General features: G+C 43.8%; 1 protein-coding gene across 4 annotated transcripts in view; it reads left to right on the forward strand.

Annotated features, from left to right (window-relative positions):
- usp32 (ubiquitin specific peptidase 32) overlaps window positions 1-26386 on the forward strand; it is a 66923-nt gene that overhangs the window by 27699 nt on the left and 12838 nt on the right. For 2 of the 4 annotated variants that reach the window (XM_082504234.1, XM_082504236.1), the window contains exons 3-22: window positions 191-296; window positions 2679-2797; window positions 5400-5559; window positions 12164-12295; window positions 12457-12564; window positions 12877-12992; window positions 14220-14282; window positions 14601-14684; window positions 14788-14849; window positions 14935-15037; window positions 15831-16017; window positions 16110-16288; window positions 16806-16946; window positions 17588-17705; window positions 19708-19862; window positions 20696-20777; window positions 20861-20935; window positions 22816-22954; window positions 23109-23214; window positions 23391-23564. In XM_082504234.1, coding sequence (XP_082360360.1) covers window positions 191-296; window positions 2679-2797; window positions 5400-5559; window positions 12164-12295; window positions 12457-12564; window positions 12877-12992; window positions 14220-14282; window positions 14601-14684; window positions 14788-14849; window positions 14935-15037; window positions 15831-16017; window positions 16110-16288; window positions 16806-16946; window positions 17588-17705; window positions 19708-19862; window positions 20696-20777; window positions 20861-20935; window positions 22816-22954; window positions 23109-23214; window positions 23391-23564 — 2409 coding nt within the window. The remainder of the gene's footprint in view (window positions 1-190; window positions 297-2678; window positions 2798-5399; window positions 5560-12163; window positions 12296-12456; window positions 12565-12876; window positions 12993-14219; window positions 14283-14600; window positions 14685-14787; window positions 14850-14934; window positions 15038-15830; window positions 16018-16109; window positions 16289-16805; window positions 16947-17587; window positions 17706-19707; window positions 19863-20695; window positions 20778-20860; window positions 20936-22815; window positions 22955-23108; window positions 23215-23390; window positions 23565-26386) is intronic. The other 2 variants (XM_082504235.1, XM_082504237.1) reach the window with 1 other exon arrangement.

Below are 26386 nucleotides of genomic sequence, written 5' to 3' on the forward strand. Positions count from 1 at the left end.
CGACAAACTTCAAATGGTTTTGTTTTTTTTCTCAGTTGTCGGTGAAACCTGATGACGTTGGTCAAAACTCTTCTTTGCTCACACATTGGCAGCTTTTGTCACTGTGGTGTTTGGATGGGCTGACGTCTCGATCGTGTTACAGGCGGTGGAGCAGCTCGTGTTTAACGTTACGATTATGTGTGTGTTTTAGGTGATCTACACCTCGTTTGGAGGCTCTGCCAAAGGGCTGCACTTTAACAATCTGATCGTGGGTTTGGTGCTTCTGACCAGAGGACGTGATGAGGAGAAGGCAAAGTGTAAGTATCTGTTTAGGCCATGAGATGTTGATTTCATTTCCCTCTCTCTTGTCTCGCTTTAAAAAAAACAAAACAAAAAACAGAATAAAAGTAGTTTTAAAATTTGTTTTTTATGAGATATAATGTAAGCTTTAAGCTAATGCAGTTTAGTTATAGTCAAGGAGTGATCAGGGGTTGCCATGGCTACTGCCACAGTTGGATAAACATACTTACTGTCATTAAAGTAATTTATTACATCATTACCTACTATGAAAAGTCATTTGTTAAAGTATTTCTAAATTGCTAAAACGAACCCCCTTTGCATGTAGACGGGGTGTCATGGTTAAACATCCGGAGGCTGTATTTCCTGTCATATATTTACCTTTAAGTGCTTTCACTCTACCTCTTTTCATAGCGAGTTGCACTCGGTAATATCTCCACCACCAAATAATCAGCATCAGGCTGGTTCGAGCTAGCTTTAGCTGAACTAAATGCTGTTTCTGAGGCTGAGCTCTGGCACAGGTATTAACAGGCCTCGTGTTTTGAAGGTACTGTTTAAAAATGTGAAGAACTAATTAGCAGCTGACCCTTGTGAACACTTCTCAGTATCTCAGCCGTGTAAAGGCCCGACAGACTCCTGGATTTGTTCCACGATTACTTGGTGAAATTTCCCTCTGGGCTTTGACTCGGACATTTATCCTAAGCCTCGTCCAGTGCTGTCTTGGATGTTTGCTTTCATACTGAAAGATGAACAATTATGTAGATTTCTGTTGAGGTCATCAAACTGTTCTTTGTTGTATTTTAGAAGCTAATAAAACAAATAATGAGACGACTCGTTCCACAGATATTTTTTCCCCACTATCAATTTTATATCTGTAAACTTTAAGAAACTAGTCTCCTGGGTCAATAATTCTGCAATCACTCATTTTAACCTGCGGTTTAGTCCTTTATAATATCTGTCTCCATTCTTTGTTCCATGCTAAGTGTTACTTGGAACAAAATCCATCCCGGATACGGATGTTGGCATCCGTCGAGTTATTTATAGGCAACATATGTTGAACGTGACAAAACAAACGAATGATGAAATTAACATAAACGAAACAGATTTGGGGCTTTATAATAAAAGTTTTTCTTAAAAATCTTTTAAATGTTAATAGTTACTGTATGTGTGATGACATTCGTCGACGCACTCGTTAAGGAGGAGATGGGGTACATGCATATATACATACACTGTGATCAAAGAGAAAAGATGCAGTGTTCATAGTTGTCACATCACTACTGGGACACGTCCACCTGGAAGACAAAACAGTACTGCGGTCCTCCAGCTGTCCTCTAAACGTCTTCAGATTTAACTTGGCACAGCACCAGCTTCCAGAAGGGCGTGGCATATGGCACCAACCTGTGAACACACCTACACCTACCCCGCCTTACAGGCCAAATCATTCTCCACGGCAACCAGGCTGTCAGTGGCGGCTCAGTGAAACTGTAGGAATGGTTTAGCCGACACCGGACAAATACTCTGACACGTGACAAATGAATGCTCCTCATACTTCCTGGCCCGACACTGTAAATGTCCAAGTCAACCAAATGTTAGATTTACACGTGGTACTTGAAGCTAGCTGTAGCAGTTATCTTTGCTTTAACGGTGAAGTTTCTTGTTCTTCGCCTCCCACACGGTGGTGTTATTTACCCATCCAGCAGGTCACAAGTCCCCAAAAATCACGGTTTCTCTTCATATCTTTGTCTCCCCTCCATGAAGAGATGAACGTAGTCTTGGCTCGAGATAAAAACAAAACTTTAGTCTTGCAGTACTACTGACCGTCCACTGCTGACCGTCATGATGGAGCGATGTTTTGCCCGACAGGGTGGCGAGTCGCTCACGTGACTGAAAACTATGAAAAAGCGAGTCAGCGAAGTCGGAACTGCACTTGAATTTAATCTGGGAACAAAACATTGAAATGTTGAACTTGTCAGTGGACTGATGACAGCTGGTGAGTGGTTCTGTTTTACTGCAAAACATCATTTTTAGAAGGTATTTCTACATATACAGCTTCAGAAAAGCTCGCTCACCTTAACTGTCCAAGCACACATGGGCCGGAAACTCTCAGAACTGTGTGAGACATCTGGTTGATTTCTTTGTAGGATAGGCTACAAGCTGAAGGAGCGACTGTTTTGAGACCACAGTGATTGAAATGTTTCGTTTCTTTTTGTTTTTCATGCTTTTGGTTCGTCTCCTCTTCCTCAGGCTCATTCTGGTAGTCGTATCTCACATGTCGCAGGCATTCAAATCCATCAGGACATTATTGACATTGAGACTTTTATCAGCTCATTGCTGCTGTGTGCTGGACGCCTGCGTTCCTGTGATAAAGCTGAGCTTTCTTCTTCGTGTGTTTGTGTGCACAGACCTCTTCAGCCTGTTTGCCAGTGATCTGGGGGGATATGCTGCCAGGGAAGATATAGAAGCAGTTCTGCAGGTCCTGGATGGAGAAGTCCCGGCATCCCTGAAGGAGTCCTTCGGCGAGGTGAGCAAACGCTGCAAAAGACTGCACAGCATTAATCTGTTAACTCATGCACTCATGCAAGTGAGCTGCAGACTAATGACTCCTCAGCTTCTATCGCAGAGCGCTTGATCGTTGCAGAGGTTTCAGTCACATGCTTATAAAAGAGCCATTGTTACTAGGAGCGCACAGGGAGCCTCCTCGCTGTGATAATACAAAGTTTGGCTTATCAGCGAGTCATTGTGCTGGTTATTAAAATACCACCTGAAAGCATGCAAACCTCCCCACTCCCACAAATCAAATCCAATCAAATCACTTTTTATTGTCACATCACATGTGCAGGCACACTGGCACAGCACATGCGAGTGAAATTCTTGTGTGCGAGCCCCACAAGCAACAGAGATGTGCAAACACAACAAAAATACAAGAATGGCCAACCTGAAACTAATAAATATATGTACAATATATAATAGTGTATGCATTTCTGGATGTGTATACTAAATATTTTCCTACGTGTGTGTGTGTGTGTGTGTGTGTGTGTGTGTGTGTACACATTTTTACAAATTAAATAGTAAAAAAAATAAAATAATAATAATAATAATAATAATAATAATAATAATAATAATAATAATAATAAAATATATAAAATATACAGAGTTGAATATGTGCAAAACAAGTGGCATTTATATATAGCATGCAAACATCTCTAGAGACACAACACAATAAAGTCTAATACTCAGGTGTTGCATTTTCCCCTGATGATGTTTATGTCCATTATTATCCTTCTGCAATTACATGTTCACTTCTGAAATCACCACTAACCAAATCCATGTCCAAGACTGATTGTTTCATTTGTTTAGATGCTTATTTGTGGGTTAAACAGAGTCGGGATATTGTTTGTGTGCAGGAGAAACAAAAAAGTCGTTTGGTACTGGGCCACAAGAGTTGAGGCTCCGGGGGGGGAATTCATGGTTTTCAGGGTTTTTATCGGCTTTCAGCGTTTTCTTTTATCGTTTTTATCATTAACTTGGTTTCCCTGCGTCTTTTCCTGTGTGTTATGAATAAATCTTCCTTTTTGTTTGGTGCCGGTGTCGTGCCAAACTTGGTACCCCCGACAGAATTTGTTTCCCCTGCGTCAGGAGCACAAGCTGGACTGTCCAAATCACGGACAAACGGTCTCCCACATTGCTGATTTTTAGTTCACAAACACTTCTTATTATGACGCATTACTCCTGAAACTTTGGAGGATTTAGCTCTTTATATAGTAAAGTTACAGGAGAATAAAAATAGTTATCAGCCAAAATGTTAATGGTTTGTTAAAATAATCCCATCTGAGCAATAAATATATAATTTTCTGTAGTAACCCTCAAACTGAATGGTAATGTAACGATACTAATTTTTCACTTTTTCACAAAATGAAAACATCAGTACTTCCTGCGTGCTCCCAGCACAGGGGAAACATTGTCGGGGATACCTCCTTTGGCACGACACCGGCACTGGTTTTATTTTGTTGTATTTATCCGCCACACCTTTAAGGCCGGTCCGTGAAAATATTGTTGGACATAAACCGGTCTGTGGCGACCGCTGCTGTAAAGAGTTTTAAAACATCAAAAGAAGGCAAACCTAAGGTTCAACTGAAAATAGTGCACGTGTATTTAAGAGCCTTCTTGGAGCACAATAAATATCACTCAATGATTTCACAATGAGTTTATTGGAGCTATCATTAGCAGTGCTAGCACCAGCATGTAGGCTAACGTCCACACACATGTACGTAATGTGGTTGCACAGTTTATGTGCAGCTGTTAACATTATTTATCGCTGAAGTATCAAAATAATTTAAGTCAAGTCCTTCTAGAGGGAGGTGTTGCAGCTCGGCTCGCTCTATTTTGACCAGCTTGTGTTTGTGGTGCCAATCATCTCGCTGACTGAAGCACACATACAGAGTTCAGGCCTTAGCAAAGCCATTGTGACATATAACATGTTTAAGTGTCACTTTGGTTTTAAAGGGGTGGCTGCATTACCTGCTGCCTCGGCCACTGGTAGTCCAGGTGTGCACGAGGCCGTTCCTACAGTAGCTCTAAGTTTGTGCACGAGGGAACATTTGCATTCATCGGGGATCGTTACGATTCATCAGGTTTCTTATATTAGAGCCTCGTCTGTCGTTCTCTGTTTGATGTTTGCAGCGTGAAACTGACATCTGTCAACTGAATAGAGCTTCCACCTTGATGTGAAGCAAAGTGCATTTCCCTTATCTATGTTTGCGCCCTCGTCCTTGGCTACTTTCTGCAGTCCTGCCCCGGCACTTGTCACTCATTTTGATGAGCTGACTTCTTTAAAATGTCAGTAAACTTCTGTTGGGGGAAAAAGACGTTCAAGAAGCAGAAGTCGGTGCTTCTCATCACGACCGAATGATTCAATTTGTCAGACTTTGTGTAATTTGTTAGTTTAAATTTAAAAGCCCTAAACCCCAAAACACTTTGACTGATGAATAACAATAGCTAATGAGTCCGTAGCGATGGGCCAAAGCCTTTCCTCATTAAATAGCCAAACGGGGATGGACTCGGCACACGGCTGGCGATCGGTGTTTTGGCGACAGCAGATTCATTTTGCCTTTCTGTTTGTGCAGGGAGACAAGGTCAACTACGATCGCTTCAGGAACTGGCTCCTGCAGGACAAGGAAGCCTTCACTTTGTCCAGATGGCTGCTGTCGGGAGGAGTGTGTGTCACGCTGACGGATGACAGCGACACGCCCACGTTCTACCAGACCCTAGCGGGCGTCACACACCGTAAGGCCACCCCTAAAACAGCGTCCTGCAGCAGTGCGCCTGAATGTTATGTGTTTACTTCACACTTGAGACGCTCAGGTGTTCATTTGATACCTGGTTTGTTTTAGATGGACTTTGGATTGGAATCAGTCTGGATAATTATTCAGCATTTTTAGTCACTACAAGAAATTCTGACCTGCCTGGCCAAACTCTGCAATGCACAAGGCCTTACTAACCAATGTTGCTCCACAGAGAATAACTTAGAAAGCTTTTAATGTGAAACTGCTCCAAGAAAATTGATGGCTTGTAGCTTGTTAAAGCGGAGGGGAGGATTAATAAATAAAACAATTAAAAAAAATAAAACTTCAGCAGGTTAGAGCTGGTTTGAAGAGTAGTGTTTGTAAGGGGAAAAGGAGAGCATCAGACTCTTCTGAGTGGTGGGAATGCAGTTTGTGCTGATGGTGTTCCTGATGCTACCAGGAACCACAAGTTGGTATAAAGTTTGCATTAATACGAGCAGCAGCTGCTGCCAAGATGTGGAGGTTTCTTGCTAGAAGGTGATGACATATACCAGCAGAGATGGGCAGTAACGCGTTACAAGTAACGCGCTACTGTAATCTGATTACTTTTTTCAAGTAACGAGTAAAGTAAGGGATTACTATTGCAAAAACGGTAATTAGATTACCGTTACTTTCCCGTAGGAACGCTGCGTTACTGCGTTACTAAAACCGTAATTTTTTTGCGAGAATGTCTCACGACAGTGACGTAAGCGAGTGCGCCGTTAGTGACAACAGCTGTGTGCAGATCAACAATGGATCACATATCGAGTGCAGAGAGAGTATGAGCGTGCAGCGTTTAAAGCGTGGAAGTACTGACCTTACTTTGAGTTTGATTCCATAAAAAGTGACAAAAACATTAGTGTCCGCTGTGCGTGGGAAGAAAACTTCTTTTTACAGCGAAAAAATCCCCTAAACTTCCAACAAGCACCGAGTAGCTACGACGTAATGGGAAACTCACAGAGAAACTCGCGGATTCTTCCACTGACCGCGGCACACCTGCACCAGGGTAAACCTCCGCCTACCTCACTCCTGCTTTACAGGTGAAAATAGAGCAACAGGACCGCTGAGTCTTTGACTTTATTTATTTTCTGCTGTGTTTTACTTGCATCTATTTGAAAGACTGAGTGTAAACACAAAAACTATTTTATTTTATGTGCTGGAATGTGCAGAAAATAGGTTTAAATGTTAAACTAATTTCTTCCAGTCAGAGAATGTTGCAGATAATTTAATCTTTGCTTGATGCATAAAGTTAAAAGATTAAAACTAATAAAACAAGTTTTAAAAAGAGACTTTTCCATTTGATTACATTTTGTATGATGGATTATGCAGAAAAAGTAGAATTGGGCTGAAAGATCTATCACTTTATCACCTATTCAGGTTGTAAATCGTGTTTTTAAAAAGTAACTAAGTAATTAATTACTTTTGAAAATAAGTAATCAGTAAAGTAACGGGATTACTTTTTTGGGGAAGTAATCAGTAATTAGTTACTGATTACTTTTTTCAAGTAACTTGACCAACACTGTATACCAGTAAACACAGGCTGCTGGGAGGAGCCTGTTGCATGTGAAGGTGCAGCCCCGTCTGATTGGTCGCGCAGAACGTTTGATTATTTGTAAATATTTGTTCCTGAATTCGAAGCAGCGAAACGTGCTGGTGGTTATTCTCTTCGTCTTGTTGCTTTCTGTTCTGTTTGCACGAACTGAACCCTCGGCTTGGACCGAGCTGCAGAACCACTGAAAAATTAAAACTCAGGATCCTTCCACACCTGTTTCAATGAGACTGATGTCATTTTAATTACATTTTGTTTGTGTGTGTTGTTGTTGTTGTTGCCTGTGTTTAATTGTGTAATATTTGTAACTGTGAGATACTTGCTGCTGCCTGTTTCGGCCAGGTCTCCCTTAAGAAAGAGGTTTTGAATCTCAGTGGGAGGTTAAATAAAAAAGCAGGGACTAAAAGTGAAATATTTCAGGGACGTGATAGATTCACTGTGTGATGTTCTGCCATATCGTAGTGAGTGAAACGGACATTTTCCCATTTCCATCTTCTTCTTCCTGCACCTCCGTCCTCGGTCTTGGAGAGCAAACGTCTCAGGAAACACCACAAACGTCTCCCGGCGTGCGTTCCAGCTCCGACAGCGTTACACTTAAAACGTGCTGTTTTTAAACCCACTGACCCCGATTCTTATTTCATGTCGTCTTCCAGCTTCGTGACTCCATCACTCCTTCATATGAATCGCGAGTTCTTGTCAAAGTGTGAACCAGAGAACATGAATGTTGATGCTGTCGAGTGTCTTCCCATGCTGACAGCCACCTCTGTCCCAGCCGGCTCTTATGTAACAAAAGTATTTGAATGGGTGGTTTTATTTCTGCCTGATGTTACTGATTGATTTGTGAAAGACTGTTCAGGGTCAGTAAGTGTAGTATAGTGCAGCGTGTGCAGTACAGGACGTTACACGAGTCCTTAAAGATATTGTCCTGATGAAAGAAACTTTGCTTTGCTTGTGTAAAATGAAGGAGCTGAAAAAGGCTTGATAATGAAACCTTTTCATACCCTACAGTTCACTTTAGAAACACGCTGTGGTTTGCAGATACAAAGCCTTATTACCAGCCCAGACGTTTGATCTACAGCACAGTGTGTCTAAAAACATGATTACGTCACTCAGAAACAGCAAGTTTTTACTCTACGACAAAGAGTTTAAGACAAAAAAGAAAAGAAAAAAATTGGTTACTGTTATTGTGTTGAGGACGTCCTCGCATACTAAGCTCGACATAAGCAGGTCATAGTGTGTCTATGCTTGCAAAAAGTCTTTTAAAAGAAGTAGTGTGTGATGTAGCAGTACACTTATTCTGTCAACACGTCTCCACAAATCAGATTTTTTAAAAACTTTATTCTAAAACGATTTCTTAGCCAACTTCATGCCACATGATTCCCTGACCTCATTATACCTTAGATCCACATTGTTCCACAAACACAGAGAGATGCATGTGGGTGTGTCACATTGGTTTGTGGCTTTTAGCTCAGTTTTCCACATTTGCATCTCACAGTTACAGTGAGAGTAACGATGGAGCGATCGTACGAACAGCAGTGATTGCTGGCACGTCAAACAAAAGCACGTTCTGTTGTTTGCTGTAGGTCAGTGTTTTCACAAGACCAAGAAGTAAATTTAGCCCGTTAAGTTCAGATGGCTGCAAAGAAGCTGTGTTGTCCAGAGAAGCTGAGGTTGTCTTTAATCTGGCTGCTACCAGCTTATCCTCTTACCTTTGCGTCTCTTGATCTGTATTTGTGAGTGTGAGATGAAGAGAGAGCGTGACTGACACGGCCCTGGTTCATGACTCTTTCCAGAACGAGAACATAAAGCGTGACTCGCGGCGGAGCTTAGCACGGTGAATCTGCTGCTAACATGCTAGCTTGGATGCTATCTTGGAGTTATTTGAGTAGAAATCCTTGGAAATAACCTTCCAGGCAGCTGATGCGGGGAGTTTTGCTGTGCTACGTACTGGCGGTGGCAACACCTGTGTAAGGATGTTCCCTGGATAATGGTATGGTATCTCTGCTGCCACTCGGACAGAGTAGCACCTCTGGGTGGGTATCAGACCTGCAGGGCGCCATGACGTGTAACGGCCCGTCATCAGATCGGTTTTGTCATTCAAATGAAAAGTACCTGGATTTGTTTTTCGTTGGTAGATTTATGCGTACCAGCATCTGAGTAGCACATCTAGCATAGCAGCAGTGCAGGTCCTTGGGCTCTGTAGAAGTTAATGCACGTACTCAGAAGAGAAGACTGCTAAACTGAAGCTCATCATCATTATAAAGACGTTAAATCCAGCAAAGAATGGCTCTTGTGTGTCTTCGAGTCTACGCCAGTGTTTGTAGAAGTGAGCCTATGGTGGATGGGAGATGTGCAGGAGTGGATCCAAAGTGAGCCTCGTGAGTTTTATAGATTAGCAGTCAGACCGTCATTTGACTGAATCAGAGCCTTCAGTAATATTTCTGGCTTGTATCATTTCCTCCATGCAGTCTCCGTACAGTCCCTGGTGTAAATCATTCGTTTTGTATTCAGTGTTTCCTTTAACTTTAAATGTCTGAACCAGGAAGTGAGAAAGGTCGTCGAGCTGTGTCGACGTCCGTGTCTTTACTACAGAGAGTTATAAAAACCTTCTCTGAGTCAGAGAGAAGTCTGGGCTTCAGCTTCACCTGCCTCCCATCACTGCAACCTGTTTGTTACCCGTAGCTGCTAAAAACAAGCTTTCAGCCCACCTGACCGAGAATCCACAGTCCAGTTTCTACCAGGAAGTGCCGGCCATTTGATTCATACGTCTGCGTTTGACAACTATTATCATTTTGGCTACCTGCCACAGGCTAGCTGACTAGCTGCTGAATCCAGTTAGCTTAAGCTGCAGATTAGAAAGTTAAAGGAGGAGGCTGGTTGTTACCCCGGGCGGAGCTTCATGTGCTATATCGGTCTGATCCGTATCACTTTGTGACAACCAGAGGCAAATTCTCCCAATGCTCATTGCATAACCCTACCCTGGGTTTACTGATGGTGTGTGTGTGTGTGTGTGTGTGTGTGTAGGGTCACCAAATGTAATTGCTTAATTAGCAATAATTAGTTTATATGATCCTAAATTTGTACTTGTGGACTTGTATTAAATTTCCGATGACACGTTTGAATAAATTTTTGTATTTCTTTCTTTCGGATGGTTAAACGTCACCTGGGCTACACCTGAAAGAACAACATCCTGACCTGTCTTTAAACATTAACAAAACGCTCTGTTATAATCAGTGAGAGTTGTGACACCACAAAGTCGTCGTTTTAGCCGGCTTTCATTGCTGACATGAAATAGGCTCAATATTATCAATTTATTGGTTCTTTCTCAGTCTCACTGAGCAACGTGCTTAAAGCCATAAACACACACAGCGCTTTAAATACTGAACTAGTGTTCAGCGTGTCTTCTCACACACCTTTTTGTCACTGTTTTGTTTGCAGCAGTTGCAATGCTTTCATTCTGTATTAGTTATTTAAACCGTTTAAAGAAATCAGAAAGGAAACAGAACGACCTTCATCCTTTTAGACTGTTCTCATGGAGAAGATGTGAACGTAGACGGGAACATAACCAAACGAGCTGCTAGGAGAAGCTGGCCGACTGTTTCTCAGTGGAGGATAATGACCGAGCTCTGCTGAGGCAGTGGAGACAGCCTGGTTCTCCCCAGGAGATCCTTTCTTCTGCTGATGTACGATAAAGTATCTGAGTGCGCTCGTGTCGTGTTGCTCCTCCATACTCCCACAGAAGTTCTTCCCTCACCTGTCAGCAGCATCACTTATGGATCGCATGCTCCCGTGTTTTCTTTCCTCTTTGCCCTCAAGCACCATATTTATGATTCAGTACACAGTGTTATTTTTCTCCGTTTGCATGGTTTGTACAGTAATAAAATTCAGTTAGAGCTGCATGACGTGAGAAAAATGTGCATCAGTAATGAAGATGCAAGAAGAAGGTTTGAAGTTTAGAAGTTTTAGCCGACACATCTTAAGTAAAAATATCCGATTAAGCTTAATAACCTGTAAAGAAAAAGATAACGATTAACGCAGATGCTTCATGTACGCTGGGCTGCATTAACAGCTGATCTGCCTGCATTAGACATGCTGATGCGCCTCACATGTAAAGAGACGTTCAGGTCTGCAGTGCATGTTTGCAAACGGCTTTCATCTGGACGATCTAAAATACAGTTTGCTTTTATCTTTCCATTCTCACATCAACGGTGCTGGATTGGTCATTTACAGAAATCAGGTCAAATTCAGATCTGCGGTGTTTCAACTGTTTCTTTGTTGTTCCATTTTAAATTACACATTCGTTTTGGCTCTGTGGCTCAGTGCCGCAGACAGTAACCGTGTAGCCGCGTGGCAGCTGTTCCATAGTTTTGTTACTGTAACCAGGATAATATTGTTTGAAATAAAAACACAGACGGCTCCGTCAGCTTCCAACGTGACATTTTGAAGTGACCTTGAGCAAAAGGGGGTGGAGTGAAGTTATCAGCTGATACTAGCTAGCTTGTTTGGCATGCTGATTTAATCAACTGTGAGCAGCAGTGTACAGACTAACACACCTGTTTATGAGTTCCCAGCAACAGACTAACAGAACACGACGTTTGGCTCTCGTGTTCTTGGCTGTTCTGTACCACAGCACCTCATCTGTCCCGTGCTTCCATTTAGTGATGCAGAAACACCAACACCCCAGAAACGGTGGATGGAGCCCAGCCAGTTGTGTTAGCACACCGGACGTCCTGGAGCCAGTCTCAGGAAGAAATATAGTTTTTGTTTTATTTTGTTCTTCTGCATTTGTCCCGTTTTCACTTTATGTATATGTTGGCAGTCTCTGGATGAATGCGTTGACTTTAGAAAGTCCAAACAGGCTTTAAACCTGTCTCATAAAAACTTTCTGATTTGCTGTTCCTAATTCTTGGAAAGTGTGGAGAAACTGCTCAATCAAATGTCACTGTGCAACATTCGCCTGCAGTACGATCCTTCAGTGACAAATATCTGACTGCCCGTCTCTGTGCGTCTCCTGCAGTGGAGGAGTCTGACATTATAGACTTGGAGAAGCGCTACTGGTTGCTGAAAGCTCAGTCCAGGACCGGCCGCTTTGACTTGGAAACCTTCGTTCCTCTCGTCTCTCCTCCTATTCATGCGTCACTGAGTGAAGGTAAGACGATACTTGCTCACTTTCATATCTGCATAGCTTTGCAATAATGATGAAGAAACGAGACCAAAGTGGCGTTCTCGCTTTGAATACGCGACCTCAGCAGAGAACACGACCTGCTTTAAGCGTGCCTAATGTTATGTGTTGTTGATCTTGTTTTTTAGGCTTGTTTCACGCCTTCGATGAAAATCGGGACAATCACATCGACTTTAAAGAGATCTCTTGTGGGCTCTCCGCATGCTGCAGGGGGCCTGTTGCTGAGAGACAGAAATGTAAGGCTCACTGTGGATTCAGATCCACACAGACACCCCACACAATCCCACCGCTGCCCATAACAAGCCCGTTTCTCAGTTGAAGCTGATATCCAGGGTTTAAATGTCTTTTTTTTCCTTAAAGAAAGTCCCGATCGGTCGGTACAGTCATGGACCGCTCTCATCAGGACTTCCACTGGTGCTTGAAATTACATTTGCACTGGCAGCAGTGGCAGCGTGTCGGATTTCCTGCTCGTACACTGAACGGCACGATGCATCGGCGTGGTGCTTCATCAACATCATAAACGTCTTTTTGGTCTCTTTCACTTCCAGTTTGCTTTAAAGTGTTTGATGTGGACCGTGATGGGGTTCTGTCTCGAGATGAGCTTCATGAAATGGTGGTGGCCTTGCTGGAGGTGTGGAAGGACAATCGGACAGACTTACTCCCTGTAAGTAAACTCACACTGTCACACACACGCACACAACCCTCCAGAGCGATCAAGGGTGAACTTTCATATTTATGCCTACTGGAACCTGACTCATGCACAGAACTGTGCTCTGTTCTTTTAACTGTGGAAGGTAATTATAGCAGTCAGGGTTTTGTGAGTGAGAGAGGTTTTTCTTTTTCTGATAACAAAATATTTTCTGATCTGTTTAAGAGACGTATGCAAATATGCACATTCAGCATAAATAGAATGTAAATCTGTAAATTTGTTCTCTTTGTGAACTTTTCCACTATCAGCATCGATATTTCTCCCTCCTCGTGTGTTTTTTTTCACTAGTTTTGCATTTGGCTAGGGGCGTTACTGGTAGCATTAGGCGATACCTGGACCCTGCAGAGGTTGCACAGGTAGTTCAACTCCTCCAGGATGGCACATCAATATTTTGCCATTGCCAGAAGGATTGCTGTTTGCTTCAGCACAGTCTGAAGAACATGAAGGAGATTCCAGGAGACCAACAGTTACTCTAGGAGAGCTGGACACGACTCCAGAAGGTCCTTAACCGTCAGCAGGACCGGTATCTGCTCCTTTGTGCACAGAGGAACAGGATAAGCACCGCCAGAGCTACAAAATGACCTCCAGCACTGGTGTGAATGTCTCTGACCAAACAACCAGACTTCATGACGGTGGCCTGAGAGCCCATCATCCTCTACTGGTCCACCACTGTCCATCACTGGCACCTTCTGTTTTTCACAGATGAGAGCAGGTTCACCCTGAGCACATGTGACAGATGTAAAAGGGTCTGAATGAGTCATGGGGAACATTGTTGCATGTAACCTTGTTCAGTAGGGGGGCATATCCACAGAGGGACATACAGACCTCTACAGGCTAGTTAACGGCACCCTGGCTGCCATCAGGTACCAGCATGAACTCCACTGACCCACTGTCAGACCCTGCTCTGGTGTAGTGGGTTCTTACTGGTGCACGACAATGCCCGGCCTCACGTGGTGCAAACGCGCAGTCAGGTACCAAAGGATGAACGAAGTGGTGCCGTCCACTGCTCCCATGCTCACCCAACCTAAATCCAAGTCTGAGACATCAGAGCATCGAGTGTCAGCAGGTTGCGCGTCAGACTGTCCGGGAGCTCAGTGATGGCCTGCTGCAGATCTGGAGGAGGTTAAGACGAGGCGCTTACTGTGTTTTGCTGCATGCTGATCTATTGTGTTGCTGTTGCAGGAGCTGCAGAGTAGTGTGTCAGACATAGTAGAAGACATCCTAAAGATGCACGACACAACTAAGGTAAGACAGCTCCATGTTATCGTCGTTGGAACACAGTCCTGTGCAAAACCTCTAAATACATAAATGCTCATTAGTATTCATGATTAATTTTTAAGGCTTTTAAAGCGTCTGCAGCTTTAAAGAAATCATTGCTCTCATTCAGAAAAAGCAAACACTTTTCACGCGGCCGTGTGAGTGTTGGCTGCTCACTGACAATAACCTCGCAGTCCTCAGCCACCTTATCTTACCCACAGCTATTCGAAGGTGTCACAGCAGTGTTTATTTTCAGAGTTGCGTGCCTGATTATGTTCGCCTTGGTTCTATTTCACTCTCCACCAGCTGGGTCACCTGACCCTCGAGGACTACCAGATCTGGAGTGTAAAGAGCGCTTTGGCCAACGAGTTCCTGAACCTGCTTTTTCAGGTCAGCACCCAGATGCTACAGTCTTAAAACTCACACAGTGTTCACATTGAAGTTGAGTATTTATTCGTTATCCTCGTGTATTTTCATCTTTATCTCGGTTCAGGTGTGCCACATAGTCCTGGGGCTCAGGCCTGCTACTCCAGAGGAGGAGGGGCAAATCATCAGGTACGTACCTGTCCTCGCCACCTGTCCAGTCATTGTTTGGTTGAAAGGTCCGATTTGTGATTTTCTCCTTTGTGTGTGTGTGTAGGGGTTGGTTAGAGAGGGAGAGCAGACATGGGCTGCAGCAAGGCCAGAACTGGTTCCTCATCTCGATGCTGTGGTGGCAGCAGTGGAAAGACTACGTTAAATATGTAAGTAGTGCATTAACGGGAGTTTTTATTGAGCTCTTTTCCCCTCAGACGTCTGTTTCTGTTTTCTGAGCTGAGCAGGTTTCTGGCGTCGGGAGCAAAATGATTGAGCGCGCGTTAGAAATGAGTCTGATCTCTGTCTAACACCTGGAACCTGTTCTGATGGTCGTCAAACCACCTCTGATATGTACCAAGATGTCACAACTTGTCATTAAGGGTACGGGGAGGTTGTCAAACATTGTCATTATGGGGAAAGCTTTAAATATAGCTGCTAATAGCTGACAGCACTGTGGTTAACATATGTTAGGCAGCGTCCCATGATGCTGTGCGGTGAACGGCACAGGATCGAATATTCAGCGGACACTCTTTGAGTCGCCTTTTCTGCACCTAAACGGGAACTGGTCACAATCTCGTTACTCCATGCATTTGTTTATCCGGGGCCTTTTAAAGTCGAGTGCCCTGTTTTCACCTTCACCTCTCATTCACTTTCATACATCACTACAAAGCTTAGCTACAGGCCATTACATGCGTGACAGCTGTCCTGTTATTATCTATATATGTCTCGGGTGTGTGCGATTTAGCAGTGGTATATGTATTTATATTTTCCCCCACTTAAAAACATCTGCGACAGTTTCTGTTTCCATTCATGCACTTCCAGTCAGTGTGTCAGACTCATCGTTGCATCTTGTGCTGTAACTTCACTGGGACAGAAGCAGTGACCATCAGCCAGTAAGATAAAACGTGATAGCGGCTCTCACGGTAAACAATCTTGCCAATTGTGTCGTCTTCCCCTCAGGAGCATAAGGGCATCGTGGTGGAACAGCCGTCCATCCTGAGCTCACTCAGAACTCCAATGGCCACGGCCACCGTCGAGCCTGCCCTCCCTGAAAGCCTGGGAGGACCGGCCACGTCCGGCCACGTCAGCCCCACCGAGGAGAGGTCACCCGATGCCGTGTCCAGTGCCTCAGAGGCTACAGAAACTGGTCAGTCCGCACATCACGGATTGTAGATCAAAATGAAAATCGTGGGTGTTATTTTTGTACTATGTATTTGCTCTGCTCCCTCTCTGTCTCAGCAGCACTGAGCCCACAGGTAGCCTCAGCCACAGAGAGCTGTTTCGCACGTCAGCACAACGTCTCAGACAACAACAATCAGTGTTTTTCTGGAGCCAACGGCCACCTCCCCTCCCAGCTGGCAGCACAAAGACCTGGAGCCATCGACAACCAGCCTCTGGTCACCACTGACCCCATGAAGGCAAGGACTAACTCAGTATGGCTGTAATAAGGTCGCAGCTTTTCAGGCATAGCGCGCGTCCCGTATCACGTTCACAGCTCAGCTGGAGCGTATGTTTGACACACGAGCTCAGAGAAGCCGCTCATTCCAGCAGCGTTGCACTCCCTCCTGATTTGCATTCTGGGTGGTGCTCATGCATCATGTTTTACAAAGCTGTGCGTCTAACAGACAGATGTGGTCCTGGCTTTTGACAATGAGGGCGTCTGCAATCTTTAGCACGTGTAAACAAACCCAAACCGTATGACCAGATTCTTTCTCGGTTTGTTTTGGAGTCGCTCCTCATCTGCTGGCAAAGGCTCCGCGGGGCCAGATGGCACCTCTCTTTCCTTTTGTCTTATCTTTCTGTAATCATCGCAGCATTTCTGCTCGTGTGTAGCATCAGGGTGCTGTCTCTTTTTATTATGCGTAATTCAGAGAGACAGACCAGCGTCTTTGTGCCCTTATTCGAATGCTGATGTGTGTCCCGTGTCCTGTGCAGGCGCCCACGTTAACTATGGAGGGCGGCAGGCTAAAACGCTCCCTGCAGCTGCTGCCTCGTAGAGACTTTGAGACGGTGCCAGAGCCTGTGTGGCGGGCGCTCTACCACTGGTACGGTGCCAACCTCAGCCTGCCGCGACCGGTGAGTGAACACAGCAAACCACTCACAAGCTAATGAACTTCACTTTCACTGTGATGCAGTACCTGGGAATAATCAGTCAGCTGCTGGGCTGGAGCAGGTCATCCATGAGCAAACAAATGAGTGTGTAGGCAAAACTGAAAAGTGCACTGGAAGTTCAAAAGTAGCTGCTTTCTATACAAATTCAATAAAAATAAATACAGCACATGTGTGTTTTTGTACTCCCTCGCTTTTATCCAAGCATGCACAGAGAACCACGACTGTGACAGTCATTAGCACTGGTGACGTTTCCACGGGTTACCACACTGCCGTCAAATTCAGCTTTATTTATAAAGCTCCAAATCACAACAACAGTTTCCTCAGGGGCTTTATATTGTACATAAGGTCATCTGTTGAACTTCAGCAACATGCAGGTAGTAAGCACATGTTCTCTCAGTAAATATCCTACTTTACTAGTATTACGTGCATTTATTGTACTCCACTTTAGCTGCGTAGAAGTCACATGGTTTCAGATTTAAGTGCAGATTAAAGTTAAGAGCGCAGAAAAAAGGTTTATATTCAGATGTGCTGCATGTCTCTTGTGTTTTATGTTGATTATTAGTACAAGAATGTTTCATGGGCCTTTGAAATTCCTTCCCCTGCAGGTAATCTTGGAAAGTAAGACAGGCCAGCCGGAGCTGGAACTCTTCCCCCGCTACCTCCTCTTCCTTCGCCAGCAGCCGGCCACGCGCTCCCCCCAGTCCAACATCTGGGTCAATATGGGTATGACCAGCCTGCGAATGTTCCCACCGAATTTACCCCCCACAAGAGGTAACGTAAGCCTGCAGCAAGACCAGAGCAAGCCGTCGAACAGTGCTTCATTCAGCAACCCCGCATCCCCCGCCTCCTCTCCGTTAATCTTCTTTAAGTTGACTGATCCAACCCAGGCGATTCTCTGGAGTGAACCCACGGCACACAAAGGAGAAATGCTGATCAGTCTAACACTGGAATAATCAAACCATTTTATTTTCATCTACACAGCTCGTCGTAGTGTTATTTAGCAGGTGGAGCAGTGAGCGGCGTAATCACAGTCGCCTCGGTCTCCCTGCTTTTCAGAACAATTTCCAAAATGAGGAAACTTCAGGAAAACCCCAAACAGGGAGCAGCAGCTGTTTCTAAACGTTATCCATCACCACATAAAGAAATGTGCTTCCTGTCAGCAGAAAACCTGTTGCTATGGTTACGTCCCCAATTCTAAAAAACCCAATGATTTTCTCACTGATCCGTGTTGTGGACAACGTCAGATGTTTAAACTAAGAAAACTATGAGCTCATTTTGAACACGTTTAAAACACGGAGACTGCAGCGAGTTCACAGCTACGCAGCTTCCTGTCTCAACAGCACCTGTAAACAGACCTGAGGACAGCAGTGATGCTTTCGTTCTTGTCCGAGACGACTCCGCCTGCTCCTGTGGGGTCTTCAGTGTTTTTAGTCGGTCAAAGGTCTGGACTGCCGTTTTAGGGCCCCGACTAGTATGAAGCCACGCTGTGGTAATACATGCAGTGTGCATTGTTCCAGTGCACTTGCAGGTTCTAACTTCACTGTAACTTTATGCACTGATGGTGCCTTTCCAGATGTGAAACCTGTGCTGGAAGGGCTCTGATGCACCCTAGACCGTCAGTGGCCCCTCTCTTCATTGGTCCACAAAGCAGTTTCTGTGCCTCGGTCCATTTTAAAACCATAAGGCCAGCAGCCTTACTGGGCCTGGATGTTCATTTCCTGATTCTTCTTTGTTTGATGGAACTTCAACCTTCATTTCTAATTACTGGGTGACATGAACACATGGCAGTGGCAGCTTGCAGCCCAATATTGATTTTTAGCTTTGTCAGTAGTTTCTTTCTCCAGATTCTTGGAGTCTTTTCCAGCAGGTGTGAGTGAGCTGTAGGTAGATGGCTGCTCAGCCATATGAGGTAAAACGCTCCCGGTTGACTCTATTTATAGACCCACCCACTCACACAGTAAGCGATGCCTGATTTTCAGCTCAGCGGTTCATTCTCTCTTGCATAGTGTATAAACGGACACCTGTAAACAAAAGATGTCCCACTGCGGCGAGATGACGAGGCGAAATGCGTAGGCGTGCGTAGTCACTCGAGCTGTAATCAGATTGGAGATGCTCAGCGCTCACCCCGAGCTTGCCGGCACTAATCAAGTCAACAGATCGAGTTTCTGGTTACAGGTTTCACAGAGCCCGCTGAGTTTTAGCTTCCATCGTGACTCACGCTATCTGGGCAGCCGCTGTCATTGCTGGGCATTCAGACCTTTGTTAGGCATGGAGTCGAGTATCTGATATACTGTAGATCTAATTTATACCTCATATTCCACAGAATGTAATCCTGACAGCTGTAGGCGGCAGTGAAGCATCACACCAAGTTTATAGGATGCTTAATTACAAAGCTGTGCACATGAAAAACCCTCCAATCAATCTCATTGTAACAGGACTAATGTTGCCTGGTTTGTGTTTGATTTAATCCACACACAGTCCTCTAAATTCACTAAGTTGATTGACCAATCAAACCTGCACTGATTGCCCTTTTCTTGCTGCTTTCTTACAACTAATCCTCAGTCAGCAACATGCTGCTGTTGGTACCGATCAGCTGTTTGGGTCTGCCAACCTGTGAACAGATGAACAGTGATTATGTGAGAGCCAATGGGAACAGACATTAGTGTGAATGAATAATTGCATCCGAGCGTGGCTGGGGTATGTCACTGTTGCTTTCTTCGAGCAGGTAACGTGCCATCCCCCAACGCTCCTCTGAAGAGGATGCTGGCCTACACGGGCTGCTTCAGCCGCATGGGCACCATTAAGGACATCCACCTGTACCTGTCGCAAAGGCTCCGCATCAAGGAGGAGGACATGAGGCTCTGGCTCTACAACAGTGAGGTGAGGATCAAATCTCTCACAGCGATCCCCGCTATTTAACCCTGGACTTTGAGACACACACACACTGTTGTTATATTTTTGGGCTCTGATGAGATATTAGATATATGTTAGCCAATGTCTGCTTTGGTTTCCAGAGAAAGTAGAGAACAACCAGAAACACAACAGGCCCAGATGTTTGCAGGAGCTTTACTGTCATGAAGCTGATGAGATGCTTAAAAGGAAAACAGAGAAGAAAGCGTTTCGTAGGACAGAGCTTCAGATGAGAGTGCTGGACAGACCTGGAGAGATTATTGTTTATGAAGGCCATACGAGCCTTTATTAGAGTTTACTGCAGCACACTGAATGCATTTTAAAGGAAAATGTATTCCCAGTGTCAGAACACTTTCAGAATCCCAAAGCGCACATCCAACTGCATGAAAGTATGTTTAACAGGGAGAAATCCACTGCTTTTAAAAGCCTTGTGTTGTTCCCTAAATCCCATTTCTATTGAAGAAAACTTGAATCTCCTGCAGGAAGCACTGCTGCTACAAAGCAGAGTGCTAGATGCTTCCTGTAGACATTATTATGTAGCTGAAAGTTGGGGGTGGTGGTAAGTCTGAACTTATATGTGCATTCGTTCAGTGTGGAGCAGTCTGTGGCCTCAGATCGTTTTGCCCCCCAGGACCTTCTTGCAGATTAACCCGGCCCAGACTACAGCTGCTTTTAAAATAAGCTGACACAGAAGAAAGCTGAGCAGAGCTGTTAGCCCAGTGCTGAAAGAAGTCAAAAGTTATTAAACAGCCATATGAACTGCAACCAATCTTCTCCTGTTTCCTTTACCTGTTGTCCACTAGAACTACCTCACACTTCTGGATGATGAAGATCACACACTGGAAAGCCTGAAGATCCAGGATGAGCAGCAGCTGGTTATTGAAGGTGTTGTTTCTCCCCAGAGTTGCTGATCGTTCTGTATCACGGCACAGCAGAGTGGAACAAACATGTCTTTTGTTTCTCCACAGTCAGGAACAAAGACATGAGCTGGCCTGAGGAAATGTCTTTCATTGCCAACAGTAGTAAGATGGACAGACACAAAGGTAAGTTTAAAGAGCGCACTGTGCAACCGCTGGCATGCTCTGATAGGATGCTAACTATAGCAGACAGGTGTGACGTTTAAATCTTACAGTCATCAGTGTGGAATCACAGCAGTGAAACAGCAGAAATCTCAAAGCCCTCTCTGAGGTCAGAGATGTAACGGGGAGCTGCAGAGTCGACCGAGCACAGTCGAGTGCTCACACAGGTTTGGCTCGTAAAGGGTTACAGCAGCGCAGGGTAACAGGAATGAAGCTGAGAAAGAAATCGCAACACAAACATCCAAAATACTGTTTCTCAGCGAGCTCACGCCATGATATCCTGATGGTTAGAGCACGCCGCTTTGGTGAAAGCTGTAATGTTTCTTCTGCTTTTGCCTCTAAAGAAAAGGCTCTGGAGATCATTTTTTGGCCTTTGTACAGCTTTATTTGAAAGGGTAGAGTGACGAGAGAGCCGGGGGGGAGACATGCGGCAAACGGCCTCGGGTCGGCCGCTCTCAGCCACGCGGCCTCATATTGTGGTCGCAAATTTTGAAGCCACCCTAATAACCTTCTCCCACCAACGATGTGGGGATCCAACCTCTTTAGATCCAATTAAAATCAAGACACTCAAAAAGATGCTCTGGAAAAGAGTAGAATTCTTGGAACAGAGTTTAATACACTGAATCATATGAACAGCAGGAAAAATACATACAGACATTTAGCAAGAAAATTGCAAAGCAGAAAGCAAGCAAAGCAAAACCCCGGGGTGTACAGCCTTAAGCACAGACAGCAGAGCAACACCGAGACGGACAGGAGGCAGCAGCAGGAGGAAAAAGAGCTCTGGGGGTGTCCTCTGGTCCCCTAATACAGGGACCAGTATCCCCCTGCTGCTGGGTAACTTTCCCACCCATCCAAACACAGCTGCAGGGGTCAGGTAGCGGCCAAGGTCTTGGCCAAAGGCCAGTCAGGACTCCGGCTACCCCCTGCTCTGGCTTATCACAATAGGTCATGACACAGTCAAACATCACACATTAATCCTAATTATTAAATCTTATACAGCAAGTGGCACAATCGTATAACATACATGCTTTCTCATATATAAAAACACTTCTGTGTGTGTGTGTGTGTGTGTGTGTGTGTGTGTGTGTGTGTGTGTGATTATATCATAGGATATTTTATCGTGATGTGTTCAGGATCTCTGTTACAATGTTACTGTTTTGGTTGTGCTGCATGAAAGATGTTGAGTGTGTTAGTGAAGGTCAGTTCCCGGAGCTGGAGAGTTATTCAGGCGAACTCTCAACAGCATCAACTGCCCTGTTACTGTAAAACCTTAATAACCTCGGTGAAGCAAAATGTCTTGTGCTTAAGACTCTGCATTAAAGTTAAAATATATATGTTCAGAACACATAGATATATAGTGTATATAGTTACATAGTTATACATATCACACAAAAATCCACCACAATATGGTTGCTTGGTCTAGTGAGCTAAAGCGGCGCCCGAGCTCTGGAAAATGTTGAACTCCAAAATCCAAGAAGTAACTATGACCAGTGCAGATTATATCACTAAATACATTTTAATAATAATAATAATAAGTATACAGAATTATGTCTAAAAAGGAAAAAAGGATGTTTTTAACCCTTTGATCCATTTTTAAAATTTGTATAAAGTTTGTTTTGAAGTAAAGCAAAAGTGCTTGGAGTTCAAAGGTTTTTTGTTTCTTTGTTTAGGTGTTTGTTTTTTGAGGACTCCTGTCTAAGCGTTCAAAGACAGTTTGGCCTCATGTCCTTTATTCTCATATGTAAAAAACATATTGAAGTCATACGTGCTTGTATGTATGACTCTTTTTTTCTTCAGTTAAGCATTTTAGCATCTGAACAGCACGTCTTTGTATCCCAACACAGTTCCCACAGAGAAAGGGGCGACTGGCCTCAGTAACCTTGGCAACACCTGCTTCATGAACTCGAGCATCCAGTGTGTGAGCAACACCAAGCCTCTCACAGACTACTTCCTCTCAGGGAGACACCTCTACGAGCTCAACAGGTGCCTTTTATTCAAAATATTTTATTGCGTATTTGTGGATATAGTTTAAAGAAAAACAGAAAACCAACTGTTCATAATGAATACAAAACAACAATGAGGGGAAAAACAAACATTTTCATTTTAACTAACTTTTGTTTTTTTGGTGTATCAATAGAACCAATCCTATTGGGATGCGAGGTCACATGGCCAAGTGTTACGGCGACCTGGTGATGGAGCTGTGGAGTGGGACACAGAAGAATGTAGCTCCACTCAAACTCAGGGTGAGAAGTTGCAGCATTTCCCATATATTAGTCACAAAAAGAGTTTCATGTGCAGGCGGGTGCACATCCACAGGAGGCCACAGAATATTAAAGTGATAGTGTGGGATGATATTTTTGGCTCAGCTATGTTTTGTCGTGCTTATGTTCTAATCAGAGTTTATGATTCATTGCTTTAGTGGACGATAGCAAAGTACGCCCCCCGTTTCAATGGCTTCCAGCAGCAGGACTCTCAGGAGCTGCTGGCCTTCCTCCTGGACGGCCTCCACGAAGACCTGAACAGAGTCCACGAGAAGCCGTACGTGGAGCTGAAGGACAGCGATGGTCGGCCAGACTGGGAGGTGGCCTCTGAGGTCAGAGTTCACACTGCTGATTAATTGGAGCAAGAATAAGTTATTTTGGTTGATAAGATAATAAACATCTGGATTATCATTTTAAACATTTCAGGTAATTACACTGTAACGGGGGAGTCCCTGAGCTTTAATTCAAATGATAGATAATAAATATAAAAACAAGCAAAAGAGAGAGAACCTTTAATTAGACGTAGCAGCAAAGGTTGGTCGGTAATGATCTGGGCGGGATTTTAAGCCACACCTCTGCAGTAGCCTCACCTGCACAGCCAGGTGAGCTATAGCCTTCAACCGGGTAAATTGTGTTGAGACTTCCAGGATCTTTGCTCGAGCGACTGAGTTCAAACTCTAAAGATGAACAAACACTCCTGTCAGGGAAGCCGGCTGTGCTTAATTCACTGTACAAGTAAAAGCTGAGAGCTTCATACGAGTGAATGCAAAAGAGTGATCATGTTCATAAGAACGTTACAGCACTGAGTGAAATACTGAGTCCGTATGTGTCCCTGTGGCGTAATGTTGCAGGACAATCGGAGCCCCGCAGCCTCGCTGCAGGTGATCTCGGCTAACGTTTGGAAGTTGCCAAATATGGAGTCACACACTCTGCCTGTTGCCTTCATATTAAATCATTTTTTGAACAATAATTAAAAAATATTCCTTCACGTCATTACGAGCCGTGAGATTGAGCCTCGCGTGTTTGGGTTTCCACCGGCGTGAAGAAATAGAGAGGGGACAGCCTAACGTATGAAACAGGAAAAGACGCCGAGTAATCCCTTTATTTCAACAAAGTAACTGTATTGTGAATACAACCTTTTAAAACGGTAACTGTAACAGAATACAGTTACTCGTGTTTTGTATTTTGAATAACGCTGGTACATGTACTCCATTACTCCCCAACGCTGCTTATTGTTGGTTACATTTGCTGATTTCTGTTTTTGCATGTTTGCTGTTTTTAGATCACAAAATCATTTTTATTATTAGACACAGAGAAGTGAAGCAAATACAAAATGCAGTTTTTAAATGTTGACTTCATCTGTTATCAAGGGAAAGCTGCCAATTGTTATATTTTTAATTAACTGGTTGCTATTAGAGATGGACGGATCCGATATTACGTATCTGTATCGGTCCGATACTGACCTAAATTACTGGATCGGATATCGGAGAAAAATAAAAAATGTAATCCGATCCATTAAATATCACGAAAGCACCTCACAAAACTTGCAACACGCCGTAACTCACCTCAGAACGTTAGCACGTCGGAGCAGTATGCATCACGTGATAGAGCGGCTGTGGCATGCAGGACCTGTCGGTGGTCTGGATAGCATGTGGAGCTTCGCTAGCAACCCGGCATTTCATCTCCGACAAAGTTATCCCCGAGAGAAGTAAAGCAAGTGTGTAAGTCCATCTCTGAATGTAAAGCATTCCTGCGTTAAGCTTAACGAGCGATATATGGAGCGACTGCCTCTCCTGCTGCTACTTCAATCATGAAACTGCTTAACGATCAGCTGATCGGCTTTTCTGTCGCGAGTCCGTCTCTCTAGTTTGCTTTTGGCCCACTTTGCACCAGAAAGAGGAAACCAGCGGCTGAACAACAGCAGCACGTTTAAGCTTGATCAGCTGTTGTTAGAATTTATTTAATATTACTTTCTACTCGAGGATCTTTTTCTACGTAGCTGACGCTGGTAACTGTGCAGGGGCGGATCTAGCAAAGTTTAGCCAGGGGGGCCGATAGGGCATGAACAGGGAAAAGGGGGCACAAAGACATACTTTTCTTTCTTATTCTCATTTAAAATGTCTAGCTTTTAATAAATAATTATCTGACACCCAAAGTTTTAATTTGATGTAAAATGAATAGAAGTCAATTACTGTGTATAGTAACTATTAAGTCTAATATACCCTAGTAAGCTATAGTACTTTTTCCTTTGGGAAGGTACCATCTGTGCAGTCTGCAATTTTGTTGAAGAAAGATGTTGAATCTATTTAATATTTCTTGAAAAATAATTGATTTCTGTGCATTTTTTTTTTCACACTGCATCAAATTAAGGTTGATTACGTCGATTAAGCATCATGAGGTGGAGTGTGAGGGGTGGTTCCCTATTTTTTATTTATTTATTTTTGTTGTTGCTGGGAGTTGGAACCCTATTAGTTAGGTTGCTTAATATTTATGCTAAGTACTCTTTAAAATACCAGAATAGGGAGGATGGTGCAGGTTTAAGTTTATTAGATTGATCAGTATTGCTGAACTATGAAATATTCTCTTTTGCATACAGGTATAACAGAATAGCTTTAGTGTAGTTGTTGTTTTAAACTTGAGTATGAACTTATACAAAATGCAGCAAGATATTTAAAAAACAGTTTTGTTGATTAAAAAACACTATCGGATTCATATCGGTATCGGCAGATATCCAAATTTATGATATCGGTATCGGACATAAAAAAGTGGTATCGTGCCATCTCTAGTTGCTATAAGTCCTGTTGTCAGCTTAATAGAACCTCTGGAAAATCTTCCAGCCTAAAAAGCAACAATCTAAAGAAACTGATGAGAAACAAGGTCACTGACACCTTTCATTGGATGACAAAGTAAGTTGTAAGGCTTTGGGACTCCAGTGACAGTAATTATCCACAAATGGGAAAACTTGGAACAGCGGTGAACCTTCCAGGATCAGCCAGGCTGAGACTCATCCAGGAGGTCACCAACACACCAGAACAACAAAGAACTGCAGTTCAGAGTTCATGATTCAACAATGAGGAAGAGATTGAGGAAAAATGGCATCTGTGTTTAAAGAAATCCCTTCTGGCATTTTAGTTTTTAATGAGATGACGCAAAC

Source organism: Aulonocara stuartgranti (assembly GCF_965226115.1).
Source record: "Aulonocara stuartgranti genome assembly, chromosome: 14".
NCBI lineage: Eukaryota > Metazoa > Chordata > Actinopteri > Cichliformes > Cichlidae > Aulonocara > Aulonocara stuartgranti.